The sequence below is a fragment of the Anolis sagrei genome, chromosome 4, assembly GCF_037176765.1.
Source record: "Anolis sagrei isolate rAnoSag1 chromosome 4, rAnoSag1.mat, whole genome shotgun sequence".
In the NCBI taxonomy this organism is placed as follows: Eukaryota; Metazoa; Chordata; class Lepidosauria; order Squamata; family Dactyloidae; genus Anolis; species Anolis sagrei.
The window spans coordinates 70,517,690-70,541,001 of record NC_090024.1 but is presented as its reverse complement, the minus strand read 5'-3'; the positions used below and the strand labels follow the sequence as shown (position 1 = coordinate 70,541,001).

General features: G+C 40.7%; 2 protein-coding genes across 3 annotated transcripts in view; one reads left to right on the top strand and one right to left on the bottom strand.

The window, feature by feature from the left end:
* The first annotated feature begins 3,027 nt into the window (after nt 1–3,027).
* RTTN (rotatin) overlaps nt 3,028–23,312 on the top strand; it is a 95,830-nt gene continuing 75,545 nt past the window's right edge. The window contains exons 1-11 of one of the 2 annotated variants that reach the window (XM_060774994.2): nt 3,028–3,173; nt 9,875–10,062; nt 10,270–10,468; nt 10,804–10,878; nt 12,775–12,865; nt 13,574–13,688; nt 14,451–14,601; nt 16,748–16,913; nt 18,616–18,797; nt 20,927–21,042; nt 21,869–22,039. In XM_060774994.2, the coding sequence (XP_060630977.2) occupies nt 3,104–3,173; nt 9,875–10,062; nt 10,270–10,468; nt 10,804–10,878; nt 12,775–12,865; nt 13,574–13,688; nt 14,451–14,601; nt 16,748–16,913; nt 18,616–18,797; nt 20,927–21,042; nt 21,869–22,039 (1,524 nt within the window). In that variant the 5' untranslated portion in view covers nt 3,028–3,103. Of the gene's footprint in view, nt 3,174–9,874; nt 10,063–10,269; nt 10,469–10,791; nt 10,879–12,774; nt 12,866–13,573; nt 13,689–14,450; nt 14,602–16,747; nt 16,914–18,615; nt 18,798–20,926; nt 21,043–21,868; nt 22,040–23,312 lie in introns of both variants that reach the window. The other variant, XM_067467477.1, reaches the window with a different exon arrangement.
* Nucleotides 15,099–23,312, bottom strand: part of DOK6 (docking protein 6) — a 369,307-nt gene continuing 361,093 nt past the window's right edge. The window contains exon 8 of the mRNA XM_060774998.2: nt 15,099–15,139. Coding sequence (XP_060630981.1) covers nt 15,114–15,139 — 26 coding nt within the window. The 3' untranslated portion in view covers nt 15,099–15,113. The remainder of the gene's footprint in view (nt 15,140–23,312) is intronic.

Genomic DNA, 23,312 nt, shown 5'->3' with positions numbered 1-23,312 from the left:
ATCATCTTTGCAGAACATAAGTTGAGTCTCTCAACTTTCCCCTCCTCCAAAAGCAAAAGTTAACAGGTGGTCTCCACACCCCACCTTGCAGCCTTCTTCTAATCCCGAGCCTTCTCTTTTCCTTGGAACATCTGTCTGCTTACTTTTGGTTTGCATTGTTCCTTTGGGCCAGGGACCCAGCTATTGTGCTTCTCCTCAAGAGATCAAGCCAATGGACCTCAACAGAGTCATGTAAGGGACTAGGACACAGCCCTGGCATGTGTCCTAGTCCCTTGGACCAAAGGTCCCTTCATACATCATCAAAATAATGTAGTGATTTAGCTAGGACCATGCTGTGACAGACTTTGTATTTCTAGGTGCAAATATTACTGCAGGTGCAGTCTGCAGTTAGGAAATCAGAAGATGCTTACTTCTTGGGAGGAGAGCAATGACCAATCTCGATAAAATAGTGAAGAGTAGAGACATCACACTGACAACGAAGCTCCACATAGTAAAAACAATGGTATTCCCTGTAGCAACCTATGGATGTGAGAGCTGGACCATAGGGAAGGCTGAGCAAAGGAAGATAGATGCTTTTGAATTGTGGTGTTGGAGGAAAGTTCTGAGAGTGCCTTGGATCATGAGAAGATCCAACCAGTCCATAATTCAGGAAATAAAGCCTGACTTCTCATTGGAGGGAAGGATATTAGAGGCAAAGATGAAGTATTTTAGCCATATAATGAGAAGACAGGAAAGCTTAGAGAAGACAATGATGCTGGGGAAAATGGAAGGAAAAAGGAAGAGGGTCCGACCAAGGGCAAGATGGATGGATAATATCCTTGAAGTGACTGGCTTGACCTTAAAGGAGCTGGGGGTGGTGATGGCCGACAGGGAGCTCTGGTGTGGGCTGGTCCATGAGGTCATGAAGAGTCAGAAGCAACTGAACGAATGAACAACAACAACAAATGATTAGACAATTCATGCCTGGTGAGTATATGCTAAACCAGATAGGTCAGGACAGAAAAATCAACTCACCAGGTTGAAGACAAGAGGTTTATTATGATTTGGCAAAAAAGGATGCAAGTACAGCAATTTGCTTCAAAATGTACAAGCATCAAGTTACAGAGAAATACAAGACATCTTATACAGTTCTGACAGCCATTCAACCCTCCCACCCCCTCCCCTGATTGGCGGGAAAGTTGTCTGGTCAGGATATGCAGCAGGGTTGGCTGGGAGCTTCGTTGACGTCACCAGGGATTCCTTCGGTGGGGAGAATGGAAGCTGGGGATTGGTCAGAGTGGAGAACCAATCAGCTGTAGAGAACCCCCTGAGAGGGTGTAGTCCCAGGAAAACAATGGCACAGATATGCTGATGGGCTTTTGATTCTCTCAAATGTTCAGTTCCGTGCCAAACAAAGATATGGAGTTCAAGAGACAAAGGTGCAAGACTCAAAAGACAAGAGTGCTGATCTTGGGTAATCAATGTCTTGCTGTCAGTAAAAGAGTTAAAGAATGCACATACTTTAAGCTTCTATTTCCATAAAAGAGAGACAGACCCCCAGCTTCATATAAATTGTACAAACATTTTGGGCTTATCTGGCTGGCAAAGAAAATCACCTATCCTTGCATACACACAATGAATCTGATAATTTACCTGTCTTGGGATTTGCCCAACTTTTTCCATTCCCAGGAGATTATCTTAATAGGGTCTGAACTGCACAAACTATCACTCATTCAAGATAGTAAGCTCCCACCACCCTACAACAGCGGGAGATGGCACCGAGGTTATAACCCAGACTTCTTATTTGTGAGTGACAGCACTGTACAGCAATGCACTAAATCAGTGGGACCACCAATCCCAAACACACAGCACCAACCAATAGTATGCCAACTGTTTCCAACTATAAGGCCCCAGGAAGTTCAATTTAAATAAAGATTCAACTTCAGAAAGGCAGATTGGACTAAATTCTCAGACATGTTAGATGACATGATCACATTGCTCACGCCAATCCCTGAGAAATACGAGCACTTTATCGAAATAGTGAAAACCTGCTCACGGGCCTCTATACCGAGAGGCTGCAGAACCAACTACCTTCAAGGCATTACTCCTGAAACAGCTACCTTGTTGGAAAACTACCACAGGCTCCGCAACGAAGACCCATTTAGTGAGCAGACCCTTCAGGCAGCGCAGAACATTGTGTCCTCCATCTCTGAAGCCAAGAAAGAACAATGGATCAAGCTGATCACAGAGGTCAACATGGGCAGGAGCAGCCAGAAGGCGTGGAGGCTGCTAAGACGGTTGAGCAACGACCCCTCACAAACTAATACCCATGCCAACATAAAGGCAGATCAGATAGCACACCAACTCGTGAAGAACGGGAAACCCAACCTTGCCACCAAAGTAGGAAAGAAACCAATAATCAGACAATCAGAGGATGTAGGTTAACTACAACTCCCAAACCATGGTCAATGCCCATCAAACCCTTCCAGTATTCTCTGTGCGAGTTCTGTGTACCAAGTTTGGTTCAATTCTATCATTAGTGGAGTTCAGAATGCTCTTTGATTGTAGGTGAACTATACATCCCAGCAACTACAACTCCTAAATGACAAAATCAATTTTTGAGTGATGGTCACTCATTGGGTTGTTGGGCGTATTCTGTCCAAATTTGGTGTCAATTCGTCCAGTGGTTTTTGAGTTATGTTAATCCCACAAACGAACATTACATTTTTATTTATATAAGATAGATGACTCTGTGAGTTGCCAGTTCTTCCTCTACAGCTGCTGCCTAGCTCTTTAAATGTTTGGAATAGTGAGATCCCTCTTGTCCTGTTACTATTCATTTGAGAATCCTTCCCTTTTGGGTATCCGCTTCTGTCAGCACTGAAAAGCCACAAAGGAAAAATTACTAGTAGCGACCAAAGAGGAACAACCGACTGCACCCAGTCCCTCCCACCGTGCATGCCAATCCAAGGCAGAATATCGCGAGAGCGCTGCGAAAGCCACAGATGCGTGTGGGATTGAAAACTACACTTCCCAGCATGCCTCGGGGGCTCTCGTCGACTCCCGCTCTCTCCCGGCGCTTTCGCGGGCGCTCAGGGCGCGGCGGTTGAATGGTGGGAAAGCCATGGCAGCCGGGATGAAGGCAGCAGCAGCCTCCGCTGCTCCGTCCCTTTCGCCGCTGATCCGGAAACTCCGTAAGTGCATCCACGCCAAGGAATTAACCCAGTTTGGCACCACTTGAACTGCCCTGGCTCAGTGCGGTGGGCTCCTGGGAGTTGTAGTTTGTTGGGGCCCAGGAAGGCTAGAGACAGGCTTTGTGAAAAACCTCAGCTCTCGGGACTCTGTAGCTTTGGGCTATGCCAATTAAAGTGTGGCCAAACTGCATTGATCCTGCAATATAGACGCACCCAACCACCTTTAAATTGCTTAAATTGCTTTTCAGCAGCAGCAGAATCATAGAGTTGGAAAAGACCACATGGGCCATCTAGTCTAACCCACTGCCATGCAGGAAAAGCACAATCAAAGCACCCCCGAGAGATGGCCATCCAGCCTCTGTTTAAAAGCTTCCAAATAAGGAGTCTCCACCACACCCCGAGGCAGAGAGTCCCACTGTTGAACAGTGGACCAATGTGCCTCTCTCAAGCGAAATAACACTCCCCCTTTCAAAGACACAGTGCTCTGTGTTGCACTTGAACTGTATGTGATTGTTACTCATTCCTAGAATGTACTGTCTGACCTTTAGGAAACTACCATAATATTGGAACCCCCAGTGGCGCAGTGGATTAAAGAGCGTATGTGCTGAACTTGCTGACCGAAAGGTCACAGGTTTGAATCCAGGGAGCGGGGTGAGCCCCCACTGTTAGCCCCAGCTCCTGCCAACCTAGCAGTTCAAAAACATGCAAATGTGATTAGATCAACAGGAACCGCTCCAGCAGGAAGATAACAGTGCTCTGTGCAGTCATGCTGGCCGCATGACCTTGCAGGTGTCTATGGACAACGCCGGTTCTTCAGCTTATAAATGGAGATGAGCACCAACCCCCAGAGTCAGACATGACTGGACTTAATATCAGGGGAAAACCTTTACTTTTTACCATAATATTTGTTATTATCTCTCTCTCCCCCATCCTCCCATTGCACATTATTATATTTGTGTACAGTACAATTCCTGGCACAGGCTGCTTGGGAAAGTGCCTGGCTTTCTTTTCCAAGGAAAGGACCTCTGTCTCCTTGCTCAGCTGAGAGAGTTGCAGGCCTCTTGATTGAAAGTTGACAGTGTTTTCAATTGTGTTTTAAATTCTGACAGCTCATCTAGCTGTTGGATTTCTTCCCGCAGGTTATTCCACAGTCGCTTGGCAGCCTCTGGGTGATGGTTGCCAGTCGAGTTATTGCTGGTTGGAGCAGTGTCTTAAAGGCAGATTGTGCAGGAGAATGTGATCCTGTAGGTAACCTGGACCCAAACCATGTAGGGATTTAGAAGTCAAAACCAGCACTTCATCCAGAAACTAATTGGCAACCAGTTTTAACATGGGTGTAATATGCTCACTGGATGATGGTAGTTACTTGTCTCTCTTGGTCAAGAAAGGAGTCTGTGGCCCCTTCTATACAGCTGAGTAAAAGCCCACATTTTCTGCTTTGAACTGGAATATATGGCAGTGTAGACTCAGATAGGAGTCCTGGGTGGCTCAGCGGTTTAAACCGCTGAGCTGCTGAACTTGCTGACCGAAAGGTTGGCGGTTCGAATCCGGGGAGCAGGGTGAGCTCCCATGGTTAGGCCCAGCTTCTGCCAACCTAGTAGTTCAAAAAAACAAATGTGACTAGATCAATAAGTACCAGTTCAGTGGGAAGGTGATGGCGCTCCATGCAGTCATGCTGGCCACATGACCTTGGTTGGAGGTGTCTACGGACAACGCCGGCTCTTTGGCTTAAAAATGGAGACGAGCACACACACACACCCCAGAGTCAGATACAACTAGACAATGTCAAGGCGAAAACTTTACCTTAGACTCAGATAACCCAGTTCGAAGCAGATATTGTGGGATTTTCTGCCTTGATATTCTGGGACTATATGGCTGTATGGAAGGGCCCTCAACCGAGGGAAAAGTCTTATATCTTTATTTCCCTGTGATAGGCATGAGCTGCACAAAGCCACATGCCCCATTCGGAGAAAGAAAAAGTCCTTGACCCCTTACTCAGCTGATGGAGGCATAGGCAGTTTGGCAGCATGCAGACCTTTTCCCCTCTCAGCCGAGGATGACATCTCCATCCTCTTTTTTCAGCTGAGAGAGACGTGCTTCTTTTAGCAGAAAAGGCTCCATCTCTTTGCTCGGCTGTAGACACAGAACCATGCACCATTCTCAACAAGGAAGGACTCTCCATCTTGCTCGACTGAGAGGTGCAGGCAACCCAGGTTCATAGAATCATAGAGTTGGAAGAGACCACATGGGCCATCTGGTCCAACCCTGCCATGATAACAAAGCACAATCAAACCACCCATGATAGATTGTTTCCACCACACTTCAAGGCAGTGATTTCCACTGTTGAAACAGCTCTCATGGTCAGGAGGCTCAGTCCAAAGAGACGTGGGCAACTTCACGTGGGCAATCTTCATTCCTGTAATTTGAACCCATTGCTCCTAGTCTCCAAGGCCGCAGAAAACAAGGTTGCTTCCTCTTCCTTGTGATGGGTTAGGTGATGTTACATGGCCAAGGAAAAAGTCTTTGTCCCCTTCTGTTGTTCTGCTCTTAGCTGAGGAAAGATGTGAGCAGACCTACTGTACAGAGCCATGTGCCTCTTCTACCTGAAGTTGGAGTCTCTGTCTCCTCATTTGGCAGAGAGAAACATGAACTACCCAGATGCATGGTGGCATGTGCTACTCTTGCCAGAGGAAGGAATGTCCCTCTCCTTCTTCAGCCAAGAAAGATGCAAGCAACCTGGTTATTTTGAGCCACTTACACCTCTCAGCTGAGGAAGGACTCTACTTATTCAGCTGGGACAGATATGCCCCTTTCAGTCAAAGAAGGAATCTGTGACTCCTTTTCAGCTGATAGAGGTAAAGGTGGCCAAATTGTGTTTTGCCACTTGATCTCTCAGCAGAGGAAAGAATATTTGAGCCCATCCAGACAGGCACAGAAACCGGGACTTGTCTTTGTTTCATTGGAGGCACCTCAATGAGGCCACTGGGAAAAATGAATTAATCTGGAACAAACTAGAGTTTCCTGAATTAATTAAACATCTCATAAGAGCCAGATCTTATCGTAAGATCCTGGTCTTATTAGGTGCTCTGTGTGAATTGGACCCAGGGACAAGGTCACATGATTCCTGGGCCCAATCCACACAGCCATCTTGATTTTTCAGGCTCCAAGAGCCCGAAAAACCAAGAAGGCACCCAATCCCCCCCGCCAACCCCAAATATCTCCCTAAAAAAGTAAAAAAAACCCCACCCTATCTGGCCATCATAATGTTCCTCTTTGCACATGCCTGGGGTGAGGAAATGATGTATGGGCGGGGAAGGACAGACCCCCTGGTCTCCTGGCATATCATTTCTTCGTGTCATGAGGGTGTGAGGAGGAACAGTATGACGGACAGGTAATAGTATGGGCAGAAATTTGGGTGGGCCTTGGTTGACTGGATTTTTGGATGGGAGTGGGGACAGAAATCCGAGCCAAAGAGGGTTTTTAAAACCCGCTTTGGAGTGGATTTCTGGGTTGTCTGGAAGTGCCCTTTGTCTCCTTGCTCAGTCCAAAGAGACGTAGGCAACTCAGGTTTTTTTGTACTATGCCTTTTTCGTTGGCATGAACCATCAATTTATCTTTTATTTCTGTTTGTGCACTGAAATTAAAGTTGATGTAACAAAGCATTACTATCCCACATCTATATCTTCCTGTATTAATGTATCTGTAAACTTCGAGAAAGGCTGGTAGGTAATAAGACACATTGGAAGCTTTGAACCATGCACCGCTCTCTACAGTAAATGAGTTTCTGCACCCTTTCTCACAGCCATATAGCCCAGAATATCAAGGTAGATAATCCTCACTCAATATCTCCTTTGAACTGGATAAGTCCACACTCTCTTATAATCCAGTTCAATGTGGATTTTATACAGCTGTGTGGATGAGGCCTCTGTCTCCTTGTTCAACTGAGAGAGGCCAGACAGTGGTATCAAATTTGTTTTGGGTTTCTGTACCATATTTAATGAGGATTTAGTTACATACCTCTGCAAAAAACTATCTGATTTGAGAGACCCAGAGCACAACTTCTCGCCTTACAGGAGCATACAATCCCATCACCAGGTGGTGGTGAGTAGATGCCACATTATCCCTTGATGACTCCCTGATTCCTTTGTTTGTTTGTTTGTTTGTTTGTTTGTTTTAAAGAATCCAGATTATTTGCTGGTTTAGGGCCCCAGTTGATAACATGGGTTAGATTGCAAAACCAATTATAATAATGATGAAAATTGTTTTTTGTATTTTTAAAGTAGCCATACCTTGCTTGAATGCTGTTTGCTCTCAGGGGAATATTTGATTGGCTTGTTTTGTTTTGTTTTCATTTTTCTAATGAGATTGTTTGGTTGCCCCCAGGATATTTCTGTGTTGATTGAAATTAATGTTGCATTTCTTTTACCTACATTTAGAGTAGTTTGTTGAATGTTTTGGCTAGTGAGAGCTAACCCTAGAGCCAGGTTTCTAAATGATATGCAATGTGAGCAAAAGCAATGTAAAATAAAACTGGGATGCATGTTCCTTGGGTGGAAGCTTTGTTTATTGAATCCCATTAGACAAATAAAAAAGTGATGCTGTGGTTGCTTAGGCATAAATAAGTACTATTCAGTTGAAAACGATTTATACAAATTGTGCTTTGATTTTCAGACTCACATATACATGTAGCATCTCATAGTTCTAATGAAAAAGATCCTGGCTAATAACAATTTAGTAGGATGTGGATGTAAGCCTATATATATGCGCGCGCACACACACATATACACACACACATACACACACAGTATTTATATTCTGCCCTTCTCACCCCAAAGGGGACTTGGGGCAGATGACAGAACACATACTGCTGTATACAGCAAAAATTCAATGTCATTATACACTGACAAGACAGACAACAGTACAGATGGAGGTAGATAGACTTTCGGTGTCCTGGAGGTTTTTCTCAATTCCGGCCACGGGGGGGGGGGGGGGGGGGGAGGGAGTGCTGTTGCTTCATTCTCCATGCCAAAGAGCCCTGTTCACAAACTTTCTCCTTTTTGATCGAATCACCAGCATTTCCTGGTATTTCCTTATGGTGCCATTAAAATACCTTCCCGCTACCCTATTTATCTACTCACAGCTGTTTTCGATCTACTAAGTGGGTGCTCACCCAGACCCGGGCTTAGAACTGCCAACTTTTTCTTTGGCAAGATTTATTGCATCTGGTGGTTAACCTACAGTGCCAAAGCCCGGTCATTACTAACTCCCCAACCTCAAGGTTAAATGCTATACATAAGTGCTGGGAAAAATAGGATGTCAACAAACATTTTAAAAATAGAATTTAATGTAGAGATTCAATTTATTCATCTGATACTTGCTTTTCTAGCAGCTGGGAATATCTAACAAGCTTATATTTTGAGTTAAGACCCGACATATCTTTTGCGTTGAACAGTTTTTTGTAAAAATAAGGATGGGATTGTCATTTTTTATTATCAGTAATGGAATCTGTTTGGTATATACATTACAAAAATACTTTTCGGATGATAATTGCCAGGATCCCCCAGCAAGATGAGCAGCTGTTATGTTGACTAATAGATTCTCAGGGTTTCCATTTTTGAACGTTGGAAAAAAAGTCTTTGACTTACAAAAACTGTACTGTGTATATGGCTATGCTCAATTGTAGAATGAGGAGGGAAGAATAAAAACACAGAGTCTAATGGCCATGCTTAAAATAGTGTAAATTTATTGGAAGGAATGGGGCAATTTAATCATGATCAATCTAAGAGACAACAGGAAGCATCCAGCCAATGTATTCTAAATGTACAGCAAATCTTTGGATATAATCACTCACAACTAATTCCCATTGATTTTGTTAATGCCTGGTAAGTGAATGTTGAATTGCATTATTAAATGCCTGTCTATATAAATAAATGACAGCTAGTGTTTTTCACTTTAGCCTCTGACTTACTAAGCTTCCTGCATGTCTGCAGGTGTACATGAAAATCGGTGCATCTGAAGTACAATATAAGTTCTCTTTTCAGCCAAAAGGCAAATCAGGGAATAGTAATTCAGCCTGTAATGGGTAGTGCTACACTTGCCCTGATGTTTCAGGTGAATAACTTGGGCATACTCCTGGTCTCAGCCCTAAGTTAAGACTAATATGCCAAATGTGTCCATTCCTGGAGATGTCAGATCTGGCAAACACATGCCTTGATCACATCCACTTTGGATTACCCTAAAACATTCCATAGGAGGCTGCCTTTGGAAACTGGAACTTAAGCAGGTCCAAGGTTCTGCAGTTAGATTGCTGGGCCATCGTTCAACCTACTGTTTACAATCTCTAAAGGCCTAAATTCAACAAACAAAGAAATACTGAGTTAAGTTCCCCCACTCACTGAACACCCATATATCTCCATTTTAGCTTCCTTTGGTCTCGTTTTAGAGGGATAAAATAAGATAGCAATTATTTTTATATTGTTATTATTATTATTATTATTATTATTATTGAATTATATGAGGATTGCATGCCTCCATATCACCCACACAGATTTGTTTGGTAAAGAAATGGAGATAAGCTTTAAGATGACCCCTCTCTACTCATTTTTTATTGACGACACAGGCTTTAAAAAAAATTAAACAGCCTTTAGCTGTTGCTTTCTCCATTTGAAATATCTTTCATTTTTGTTCTGTCTTTTGAACAGGTCATCAGCTGGCTGAGATTCGAGAACGAGCTCTTAGGAACATTTTGTGTAAATTAGACCACTGTTTGATTACATATGCTGATCTGGTGCAAGAAAAGTTGCTGTTTCTGAGTCTTTTAGAGTGGTTCAACTTTCCTGTGGTACCAATGAAAGAAGAAGTCTTACATTTATTAAGCAACTTGGTAAAGGTATGCCTTTCTGTACTGCTTGCTCCTATGTGATATTGTCTAATATTCTAGCCTGTATTATAATGGCACATCTGGAAAAGTAGACTCTTTCAGAAGGTGCCTTTTACTTCAATGCTTCTTCATTTATTTCATCTCAACCCCCCCCCCCCCCAAAAAAAATAATAATCATGATTTATTTTTAACCTGGTATTGTCTTGGTAATTTTAGCATCCATCAGCTGTGGAGGAGTTAGTTGGGATCGGAGCAGTCGAGTTTTTCTCCCAACTTCGTCCAAACGTGGATCCAAATCTACAAGCTATGATTGATGGGATTCTGGATGGACTATTTGTGCTACCTTCAGAAATATCTTCTGATTATCAGGCACTGCCTCATGAGGCCCATCCCTGCCCAACAGTGGCCAATCCTAGTAAGTTACACCTTTGCTTTTGATGTATTTATTAGTGAAGTGCAAATCTTATATTGAAGACTGTGAGTTTACTCAGGCCGGTTATTGTCTCTTGTTAATACACATTCATATTTGTTACTGTTAACTCTTTAATTTCTAGAGGAAGAATGTCAGTTTAGAAACACGCATATTGAAAAATTGAAGAGACAAAATAGGGCTATATGGCAAAATTTCTCCTTTCAAAGAAATCCTTATCGCATTGTAATAACAGTTTAGTTCATTAGGAAGAGTAAGCTGTATAATATGGGAAATGCAGTTTCTTATTATAGTTCAATATCTTTAAGTTTTGTCCCAAGATACCCGCATTGGATATTTCCAGCAAGGGGAAAGTTATCTACAAGACACAGAAGTACCACCCAAGCAACAAAATGGTAGGTATTTGACATGCCTATATGTACTTACTTACTTACTTGGGCGATCCCTCATAGTCCAAGGATGATAGTCCTCCAAGTATAGTGTCATGGCGGTGGGTCCATAGGTGGCTGTGGAGCCCAATTTTTGATCTGCATGTTCTCCTGCAGTGAGACATTGGTTTCCAGGTGGAAGACAGTCCCAGTCAGGGTTGACTTGACGCACTTTCCTCTTGGCACGTTTCTCCCTTTCTTCCTCCATTCATGCCTCATTGATTTCTGCAGTGGTGCTGCTCACAGCTGACCTCCAGTTAGAGCACTCTAGGGCCAGGTCTTCCCAGTTCTCGGTGTCTATGCCACAATTCTTAAGGTTGGTTTTAAGTCCATCTTTAAATCTCTTTTCCTGTCCACCAACATTACATTTCCCTTTCCTGAGTTGGGAGTATGGTCACTGCTTTGGGAGATTGTGATCGGGCATACGGATAACATATCCAGTCTGGCGGAGTTGATGGTGTAGGAGCATCACTTCAATTCTGGTGGTCTTTGCTTCTTTTAGCATGCTGACATTTGTCCACCAGTCTTCCCAAGAGATTTGCAGGATTTTTCAGAGGCAATGCTGATGGAACAATTCCAGAAATTGAGTGTGACATCTGAAGACAGTCTACATTTTGCAGGTGTATAGCAGGGTTGGGAGGACAATAGCTGTATAAACAAGCACCTTGGTATCCCTAAGGATGTCTCGGTCCTCAAACACTCTCTGCTTCATTCAGAAAAATACTGCACTTGCAGAGCTCAGGCGGTGTTGTATTTCAGTGTCAATGTTGACTTTTGTGGAGATGTGGCTGCCAAGGTAGTGGAAATGGTCAACAATTTCTAATGTTACACCATTAATGCCTATATGTAAGAGGTGTTTGCACCTGTGGGTCTATGTCCTCCTTTGATCTGCCTATGCCACTTTCTCAGTATTGTCTTCTTCTTTTTTTAACTCTTATCATGTCGAAGTAATGAAATCAGGGAGGAAACTTTGTGTAGGGGCATGAAGAGCAGAGGTAAAGTCACAGTACAGCTTTAGCCTCAATGGGAGAGTCAGTATACAGGAAGTCCCCTAGTTATGAGCAAGATAGGTTCTGTAGGTTTGTTCTTAAGTTGAATTTTAGTTTAAGTCAGAACAGGTACTTACTATATTTAAGTGTAACCATGTATGTGTCTATCTATCTACCTATCTATGTTTGGATATCATATGGGTCAACACCCCTGTGGTGTTTGTTTTGTTGTCTGTGCCCCTATTCAGAAGATTTCACCTCACTTTCTGTCCTTTGGATAATTGGATTTTGAAAACATTGGCTGGTTGTGGAAACAAGGACTGATAATAAAGCTTATTATTAATTATTCATCATGGTAAAAATCGAGACACCCTTTCCCCATGATAACTTTTCAGGAGTGATTTTACCTTCTGAGGGGTAGATTTCTCTCACTTTGTGTTGTCTCACCTCCATTCCTAACTATAAGTCCTTTGTAAGTCGGATGTTGTAACTTGGGGACTGCTTGTATTCTGTGGCTTTTGAACACTTAGGGGCCATAGAATAGCAGTGCCAATAGCTTAATCTGCTTATTGGCAGTTTTCTTGGTATCTTATTTCTAATTTTATTGTAAAAGTACAGTTCTGGAAATAAGCTTCAAGGCAGAGCAACATGCAATAAAGTTTTCTGAAGACTGATTTGTTGGGATATGGGCTAGAACATTACAGCCTCTGAGAACTAGTCATTGTTGACAGCAGAAATTATTCAACACAAGATCAGATTAATCTGTAATAAAAGCATTATCGATTTGTAGTATAAGAATAATCAATAAATGTTTGTTTACTTTATGTTGAATGTCATAGTGCTCACAAAAATTACTTCTATTTCCCTCAACCAGTGAACCACAGAGTGAAATGTCTGAAGTTTTCTACATTCCCTTGGTTATCTCTGACCACAACAGATAGGCATGTTCTTTCGTCAAGTGAAAGGTACATTACATCAATTGTGTTTTAATTTCACCTTATGCCAAACTGTGTTTGAGAGCCTTTGTAGCTCTAGTGAAGTGTAATATGGGATCAAATATGGCTAAGGTTGTAGGGAAAGGAAGAAGGACTGTTTGCAGAAATCCCAACACTCTCTGTGGCTCAACTTAAGGATGCAGTTAGTTATGCTACCCATCTTTTGTTGCACTGGCCAGCAGTTGAAATCATTTCTGCAAGAAGCGTGAGCATCATTAGGCAAATACATTGTGAATGATTGCCACAGCCCCCGGTGGCGCAATGGGTTAAACCCATGTGCAGGCAAGACTAAAGACCGACAGGTCGCAGGTTTGAATCCGGGGACAGCACAGATGATCTCCCTCTGTCAGCTCCAGCACCCCATGCGGGGACATGAGAGAAACATCCCACAAGGATGGTAAAACATCAAAACATGCGGGTGTCCCCTGGACAACGTCCTTGCAGACAGCCAATTCCCTCACACCAGAAGCGACTTGTAGTTTCTCAAGTAATTCCTGATATGAAAAAAAATGTCATAGCAAGAATTTATTGGGAATAGGGGACTCTCAGAGCCTTCTTAGTACAGTTTGTGGTAGAATGCAAATAGGGTGGAGTTAAAAAAATCAAATTTAAATTGAAACTGCTATCATAGCTTCTTTAAAAAATAGTAAATACCATTAATTAAACATATGTTTTCAGCTCATTGAGAAGTAAAAGTCACAGATTAATTTGGAATACCTGTGAGCTGTTGCAAGATGTTATCATGCAAGACTTTCCTGCTGAGATCTTTCTTCAGAGACCAAAGATTGTACAGGTAAGGAGTACTTTTAACTGAAATATTTCATTGCTGACAGGTTGAGATATATTTGAAAAACTTAAGCAATTCTGATGCTTTGGGGGAGTAGCCTTTTTTTCGTGTGAGGAGTGGGCTCAAACTAAAAGGACAGAAACCAAGAAAAAATTATAATTATGTTGACCTCTTGGATTTCATAGGGTTTTCTTAGGCAAAAAATATTCAGAGATGGTTTTGACATTTTCTTGTACTGAAGTGTAGCCTAAAGCACTCAATATTTGTTGGTAGACTCCCAAGTGCTAACCAGAATTGACCTGTGCTACACAAAAATCTTAGTGTTGTACAAAGAAATATGAATTCACACTATACCAGAGACAGTGCTATGTTTCACAGCAAATGCACCTTAATTTTTACCATCTAAGGAAGAAAATTAACGAAACTACACAAAAAATGGAATTAATAAAGATGTTTATGGTATTTAGACATAGTTTCATGTGGACACAGTTTTAAGGACTAGGATATCAATGTTATGAAGTCTGATTCAACTCTGGAAATATTGAATTAGGCTAGCACACTAAAATTTTGCACCCACTTCAAAAGCTATGCCATAGGTTCTGATATGCTGTTAGAATGTTTTTCCATCATATGGAAATGATATGAGAGACATTTGTGTGAATGTAAGTTATACTTGTTGTCTGACATATACACATGGCTATAGATATATGATTCTGATTTTTAACACAGTGTAGATATGGCAATAATCTGAAGTTTTGTTTACGCCAGAAGCTCCTCTCTCTAACTACACTGGCTATTGGAAGCGATGGACAATACCGTTTGGCCTTACAGGGTATCTTATGCCTGCAACAATTATGTGTCTTCTTAAGAAATAGGCTTAACTTCCATAGAGATCCAAGTTTTCTTTCAAGTGATACAGGTTTGTATATAACTATAACTGAGTAAGCAAATTATTGATTATACTGCAACCAGACACTGAGAGTTTCCCTCCATTTCTCTGGAAACATGTTTATTTATATGCTTCTTTTCCATGGTAGATATTGAGAAAGTGTTACATAATATAAAACAAAGTTACCAAATAATTCAATAACAGTTGTAACTCAAAGCACATCTAAACTGGACATCTCACAGAACTAAATATGCATTAAGATAAAAAAAATCCACTGATTATTCCCAGTAACTTATTAAAAGAGAAAAACAAAAAGAGAAATCTATGTGTCTATAGAAATTATACATTTAATCCATAGCTAAATGTTGTTACAACCATAACACTTGAAGAAAATCTTAGACAAGTGTTGTCTAAGTACCTTTAGTTGGAGTTACCCAGGCTTCCACCTTCCCAAACTAGGTTCAAATGTACCAGCCAGAGCACCAGAATCTTGCACAGCTCATGGTAAGATGATCTCCAGGGTTCTGTTGTAAGATTTGTAACTAGAGCCAGTCGAAGTCCCATTCTCCTAGACAGGAAGAAATGAAAGCCGGGCTCATAGAAGACCAAGGTCTTGAAGGAAACTCAAAGCGGCTTAACATGAACGTATTAACATACAATTTAAAATATACAAATATGCAAACATTAAGACAAGATTAAATATAAACAGTATTAAAATAATTCCTGGTTAAAAACCATTGAAAAAGATATTCAAAGTTAAAAACAACACCCCCTGACTTGATCTTAAAAATCTTCATCTTTAAAAGCATGTCTGAATAAAAAGGTTTTAGCCTGCCACCAGGACAACAGGAAGGGGTGCATTCTGGCTTCCCTGGGCAGGGAGTTCAGAGTTGAGGGGCAACCACAGAGAAGGCTCACTCTTTTGTTCCTACCAATTAAGCTTGAGATGGAGGTGGGACCAAGAGAAGGCCCTCTTCTGAAGAACTCAGGGCCCAGGCAAGTTTTGTAAAAACTAAAAGCTAAAGCAACCCTAACGGCTCTAAGTTCACTTCTTCCAATATGTATTTTTCATGTCAAACAGTACAGAGAGGCCCTGAACCCTATCTAAAAAGTAAATGGTCATAGTTTGAGGTTTCCAGGAACAGTAATTCACTTTGTTTTGGTCAGACAAACATCAATTTGAGGCTTCAGGAGCCGATCTAAGGGCCAAAGTTCATCCACATAGTCTAGGACTTAAAAAACTCATAGCTAGAGTGTCTTCACATGCCTTCAATTGTGGAAGTCTTTGTAATTGAAGACTTTCAGATACCTTTCAGAATTTGCAGCTACAGTAAGCATGAACTCTGCACTCAGAAAAAGTACAATATACTGTTTACAGAAATTATTTACGTATGCATTCCAGGCTCATATGTTATCTTGGAATCAAAAGTATCTACCCATGATATGTAACATAGAATCCTAGGGACTATAAAAAAGAATTTGTCCATGTTATGTAAAACACCGTTATAGAGGTGTAGCACAAAGAACATTGGTTTTCCTTGCCATGTACAATTAGCTGGTACAATAGCTCTACAGTTAAGGCCTTTAATATGCTTACATGGCTTTTATGTCCTTTATCAGATTTTGCTTAAAATGATATAAATACATCTGATGGAAAATATTTGATCAAAATTTACTGCAAAATATATGAAAAGTTGCCCCTTTGTCAGCAATGGGGATCCTAGTAGAATGTACTTCATTCTCCTCTTTGTTTTTCTGCCTGGCTGAAGACATAATGACGTCAAGGCCTTTGCTATGCTCCTGATATCATCTCACCTCAGGAGAGGGTTGAAGAAAATCTGCTCCCCTGCGCAAAACCAGTTTCCCTACCCTGCCTTTATGCTGAACTAATTTGTTTCATTTTGTTTCCTATGGGGTGAATACATAGGGGTTTTAAATAATAATTTAAAATGTGTATTCTGTTGTAATGTATTTAATCTTTATACCATGTAATCTAATATATGTATTTTATAGTAATGTGTTTAAATATATGCATCTTATTGTATGCATTTTATGATTATGTATTTTAACTGTGTTGTGTCCTATCTTGAGCTGTGAGGAGAGGCGGTTAACAAATAATAATCAGTCATGTTTGTGGCACACAGGAATCTTACGTAAATACTTAATGTTATAAAAGGTGCTGTTTCGCAGAATTCATCAGTGTCATACTGTCAAGATGCCAGAAGACCTTCTCATTCTCAAAATCCATCACCGGGAGGTAGTAGTCCTCGGCCATCTGTGATCGGACGTACAGGACAACGTCCCAGAGGTGATGGTCAAGATTGGGATGCAGGATCTTCTAGGTGAGAGAGCTGGTATATTATATTTTTAATATTACATCAGAATTCAGGTTTCCCCCAACTACCAAGAGAATAAGCTTTTCACAGCCTTTCTTGTCTTCAGGATGATTATTTATGGTACTGAAGTTTTAACTGTCTTCCCTGACTTATAATTCCTATCTTTAATTTCATTCAATGATTGTTGTTGTTATTTTTATTGCTTAAGTAAATATTTTAACACCCAAAAGATGTTATATATTTTTATATGTAACTAGCTTGGGTACCCGGCATTGCCTGGGTTATTTGAAAATTGTACAACATGCATAAGGTTGCAGGTGAACTACAGCTCATATCATGCCAGGTAAATCCCGAAAAACTCCATTAGTACTTAAAATTTGTTATGTTGGGCAAGTTTGCTCTTGATGCATCATCAGTAGGTTTCAGTGTGATCTCTGGCTGTAGGGTAAACTAAAACTCCCACTATGGTGAGTCAGTCCCCTCAAACATCTCCAGTAAGTTCAGTTAGTCATGGGGGTTTTGTGTGCCAAGTTTGGTCCAAGTCCATCATTGGTGGAGGTCACAGTTTCTCTCGTTTGGGTTAACTACAGCTCCCACAAAGGAAGGTTGGTTTTCCCCAAACCCTTCCAGTAAACACATTTCAGCATATCAGGTGCCAAGTTTGGTCCAGATCCATCAGTGTTTTGGTTCACAGTGCTCTCTGGATGTACGTGAGCTACAAATCCCTCGAATCAAGATGAATTTTCCCCAAAGACCTCCAGTATTTTTTGCTGGTCATGGGGGCTCTGTGTGCCAAGTTTGATCCAATTCTATCTTTGGTGGAGTTCAGAGTGGTCATTGATTGTAGGTGAACTATAAATCCCAGTACCTACAACTCAAAATGTCCAAGCTATTTTTTTTTTCAAAACTCACAAGTATTCAGATTTGGGCATATGGGGTATGCATGCCAAGTTTGGTCCAGATCCATCGTTTGGGTTCATAGTTTGTTCTGGATGTAGGTGAACTACAATTCCTTTAAATCCCTCCAAAGAACTTCAGTATATTTTGTTGGTCATGGGGGTTCTGTGTGCCAAGTTAGCCCCAGGTCCAATGTTGGTAGAGTTCAGAGTGCTCTAAGATTGCAGGTGAATTGTAAATCCTAGTACCTACAACTCCTTTAAATCATGGTGAATTCTTTCCAAACCTCTCTAGAATGTTCAGTTGCTGATCAATTCCTGTTTGCTGTGTGCCATAGAAAAGAATAGGAAAGGGTTAAGAGAGAGGCAGTGTGCAGTGTCATGCAAATTCCGCAAGAAACAATGGGATGTCTATGGTAGAGAAAACACATAAAATCTAGGATGAAATTGTCCCTGTATGAAAGCTTTCACTTGAGTGGTGGGCAGTATGGTGTTTGTGGAGGACATTGGCAGGGCTCTTGGACATGTTCATGGCCATCACTATAACCTGCAGTGTCATTGGAGGGAGGGCTATTGGTATCTCCTGAGTAGTGGGAGTTATAGCTGTTTGTGGAAATGGAAGCTTGTCTGTGAGTACATATTTTCACTTTTATTATGTGTATAGATTACTGTAAACCATGTACATGAGTTAGACCTATAGAGTATTCAACAGTATGACCTTGACTGAAAGAATTTGCGAAGCTTATTGACTGTTCCTTCCAAACAGTAGAGCTATTATACATATTAATGCAATTTCTGCTTTTGTTTTATAGTGGAAGCAGTTCTAATGCTAATGTGATTTCCAGAAGATCTGCCCAGTCACCTTTTGATATGGGTCATGTTGACTTGCCAGAATTGGAAAGTGAGGACACCTTGGAGTTACAATTTCAACAGCTTAGTCTTCCTCAGTTCTGTGTGGCTATTTTGGAATATGCTGTGCCGCTTCTAAGGACAGGTAAGATTCTCCTTTTGAAAAATCAAGAGGCCAGATATGCCCCAGGTTTTTATTCTATTACTAATACCATGCAGGCCCCCCCTGGTGGTGCAGCGGGTTAGAGCACTGAGCTGCTGAACTTGCGGACCAAACGTTGGCAGTTTGAATCCAGAGAGTGGTGTGAGCTCCAGCTTCTGCCAACCTAGCAATTAGAAATGTGAGTAAATCAATAGGTACCGCTTTGATGGGAAGGTACTCCATGTAGTCATGCTGGTCACATGACCTTGGAGGTGTCTACAGACGATGCCAGCTCTTCTGCTTAGAAATGGAGATGAGCACCATCTCCCAGAGTTGGACAAGACTAGACTTAATGTTAGGGAAAACCTTTATCTTAATATCATAGATTTAAATATACATATAGACATTTTGCAATAAAGCAATATTTTGTCGCTAAGCATACTCAGATGCAATGAATTTGTAAATTTCTTGCTTGAAATATGGCACCTTTTTTAAGGAATTCAGGACTGTGTATGGTTCTTCCTCTCCCTCTTTTTAAAATTGTTTTAGCAATTCTTTGAGTTAGGCTAGACTGGAAAGATACTGCTTGAGATTAATGGCTGAATTGAGATTTTTGATGCCTGTTTACCTGCCTCCTACATCTATAGCTGATAGGATTCCCATTCATCTGTATTCAAGCTGAACTTGCTGACTGAAAGGGACAAAGGCTCTTTATATATCTCATGTGTTAATTGACTTACCAATAAAGGGGTGTTGGTTTTGGTATGCAATTATTATTTTAAGAAGATAGCTGTTAAAATGATTACCATTATCTGTTTTTTCTGCATTTTCTTTCTCTCTTTCATTATTTGTACCCAAGCCACCATGTGTGGCTTCCAATTAAGAAAGTGTGAATTGTGTCCATAGCAGGGGTGGGGAAAGAGTGATTTTTCCAAATTTTATAGGTCTGCAACTCACACCATCATCACTGACAATGTCAAGACTGGTGAAAACCACAGTCAAAGAGTTACTGTGAGTTTTCCGGGCTGTATGGCCATGTTCCAGAAGCATTCTCTTCTGAGGTTTCACCTACATCTATGGCAGGCATCCTCAGAAGTTGTGAGGTCTTTTGGAAACTAGGTTGGAATGCCCGGAGTGGGAGAAAGAACTCTTGTCTGTTTTAGGCAAGTATGCAATTGGCCACTTTGATTAGCATTTAATGGCCTTGAAGCTTCAAAGCCTGGCTGGTTGCTACCTGGGGGAATCCTTTGTTGGGAGGTGTTGGCTGGCCCTGTTGGATTCTTGTCTGGCATTCCCCTGCTTTTTGAGTGTTGCTCTTTATTAACTGTCCTGATTTTAGAGTTTTTCATACTGGTAGCCAGATTTTGTTCATTTTCATGGTTCCTTCCTTTCTGTTGAAATTGTCCACACGCTTGTGGATTTTAATGGCTTCTCTGTATAGTCTGACAGGGTGCTTGTTAGAGTGGTCCCGCATTTCTGTGTTATTAAATAATATGCTCTGTCCAAGTTGGTTCAGTAGGTGCTCTACAGTATTCACACTTGCCTCAAGCAAACAAGACTTCTTTCTCCCACCCTGGTCATTCCACAGATACATAAACTTCACTTGCCTAGTTTCCAACAGACCCCCTCAACCTCTGAGGATGCCTTCCATAGATGTGGGTGAAATGTCAGGAGAGAATGCTTCTGGAACATGGCCATACAGCCTAGAAAACTCATAGCAGCCCAGTGATTCTGGCCACGAAAGCTTTCAACAACACACAATCAAAGAGCTCTCTACTGGTTGTTACCACAATTAATTGTGTTAGTGTATAAAAGGGATGAGAAATGTTCAGACCTCCAGATGTTGTTGAACTGCAGCTTCCAGCATACCTCACCATGGTTTTACCATTATTTGTGTTATCTATGGCTGTTGGGAGCTGCAGTTCATTATCTGTTTGGCTATACATTTCCTACTCCAAGTCTATAAGATTCCACAAATCTCAGTTGTTACTTCATTGGACAGCCACTGCCATCTTTGAAACTTGAAGAGTTTATTGCTCTTCTTTGTATAAGTCTGTTAAGCAAAAGATTGCACTTATTTTAAATGGCTAGGAACTTTGTTGTTCTAATATCTTTATCATACAAATTCGCAGGAAGCAGAAGAGTGACTATAAAAGTGTTGGAGTTGCTTGCTGAAGATCTGCTGCTTATTGCTGATGCGGTGTCAGACGATGTTTGGGAAGACAGCAGTGTCTTTGGGCTGGAACTTGTAAGAATATTATGAGTTTTGGTTTTCAGTTAACAGTAGTTGCCAGTCTGTTTTTGTATATATGAGTCAGAATTGGCTGCTTTTACTTCATTTCAATTTCTTCATACTTAAGATTTAGGATTGACAGGAACTTTATCAAAAACAAGAACAGTATAGAACATATAGCTTCACATTTCTCTACATAGATATTTATAGATACAATTTTAAAATTAACTCCCTATGCAGCATATGTGCATCTGGTGGAATGAAAATGAGTAATTCATTTCCATTTTCTCTAGCAGTTCCTTGCTTCTCTTGTCTTTTACTAGACAAGGAACTTCAGCTTTTTATCCTCTCGGTGAATGAACCAGGAGCTTAGATAAGAACTATGCTAGAAATCTCTTTTGTCAGATTTGGCCATTTGTTCTAGTAATATACATTCATAAACAAATTCTCCCTTCATCAAAACTTTACTTACTCTTGAAAAGTAGATTACACAGTTCGGTAAAACTCTATGGTAAGAATTGATTTCTACAATTAAAGTACAATAAAGTGTTTTCCAAATGTTTTCTAATAAATTTCTACACATTTTAAAGATATTTTTTTATTAGTGAATTTATTTTGGGTCTTGATTTTTATGATTTTTATGCTGCAAGATGATTTTGAGCAGGATGTAAGAGTAAAGTATTTGTATGTATAAGTGTATACCTACCCATATACAAGCATAAAAATTTTAAAACAGGATCAGGAAGATATCCAATTGGGGTTTTTTTTGTTCCTTAGATCCTAATTTCAGAATTTATGCATATGTTCTTAATATTGTCTGTTGATTGCTTTCAATTTTCAGAAGGAGAAGCTGCTTGGAGTCTTAGATTCGTTAGGTGAAACCATTTTGTACCACAAAAATAATGTAAATCCAGATCAGCTCAAGTTTGTGACAGTGCACCACAGAATGACATTTCTGAGCGTTTCACTTTTCACCATTCGACTTCTTCAAGCCCTTCTTCCTGTAGAGAAGGTGAGGTGTTCCACTTTTCCTACATATGAAAGGTCATTTGCTAGATCATATGTATTTTCTTAACTCTTTAATCTAACTTTGAATCATAAAAAGTGGATCAAATAATTTTCAAAAGTGAGAAAAAATGACTATGCACCTGTGCAGGCTCTAAGATCTGCCGGGTGGCTCTCCTCTCGGTCCCACCACTGTCACAATCGAGAGGAATTTCTCGGTGGTGATCCCCTGACTTTGGAACACCCTCCCCAGGGAGATTAGACAGGCCCCCACAATGTCCTCCTTTCATAGGGACTTGAAGACATGGCCCCTAGTTGTTCTGCACTATAGTTACATAGCCTTGCACTTTATCCTATGCCTTCTCTTCATTGCTAAAGCTCTGCACTTAATCCCATTCCCTTTCCTATTGTTATAGCCTGGCCACGTTTATAGCAGCTTATCGCCATTGGTTGTTGAGTGCAATTTTATTGAATTCTACTTGTTCTTTTTATATGTTTATGTGTTTTTACTTTATTGTATTGTATACTGTGTTTTATTTTATTTTATGCTTTGCTTTTAGGCACCTTGGTGCTGTGTGTAAACCACCCCGCGTCCCTTTGGGGAAATGGTGATGGGATACAAGAATAAAGTTATTATTATTATTATTATTATTATTATTATTATTATGAAACAAAATGCAAGGGGTAAAACAGGTACATTACAGTAACTGTGGCCGAGCATTATTTCCTCTTCTTTATTTACCCATTTTCCATTCACACTGATTCAGAATGCAAACCACTCTTTGGAAGACAATGTTCATTTCAACATTGAATACAATTAGCTTAACCATCCCTATTATTCATGTTAACTATAGTTCATTATTTGAAACAAGCTCCAAACTAAAGGAATATGCTTTAATGAAACAAATCCATATATAATATACAATGATGTTTCTTATACTTCAAAGCACTTATATCTGGGCAGTACCACATCATTTGAATTCCTACTATAATTTGCTATCCATTTGCAAAAAGAGGTAGCAATGTACAGAGAAGCCTCTGTTGACCAACACCAGCTGATATTGGATAAAAATAATCTCTGTCCCATATAATGCAAGAGTTTGCCCGTGTAATAACCAGGATGTTGAATGTATGCATCACATCATATTATCCTGCAGTTTTCACAAGCAGGCTTAGCTACATATTATTAACCCAATACTGATCAAACTACACAGTTGATCTGCCCAATTCCAAGTAAATATTTTATTAGGTGACAATTTTCCCCATGTGACCTTGGCTGT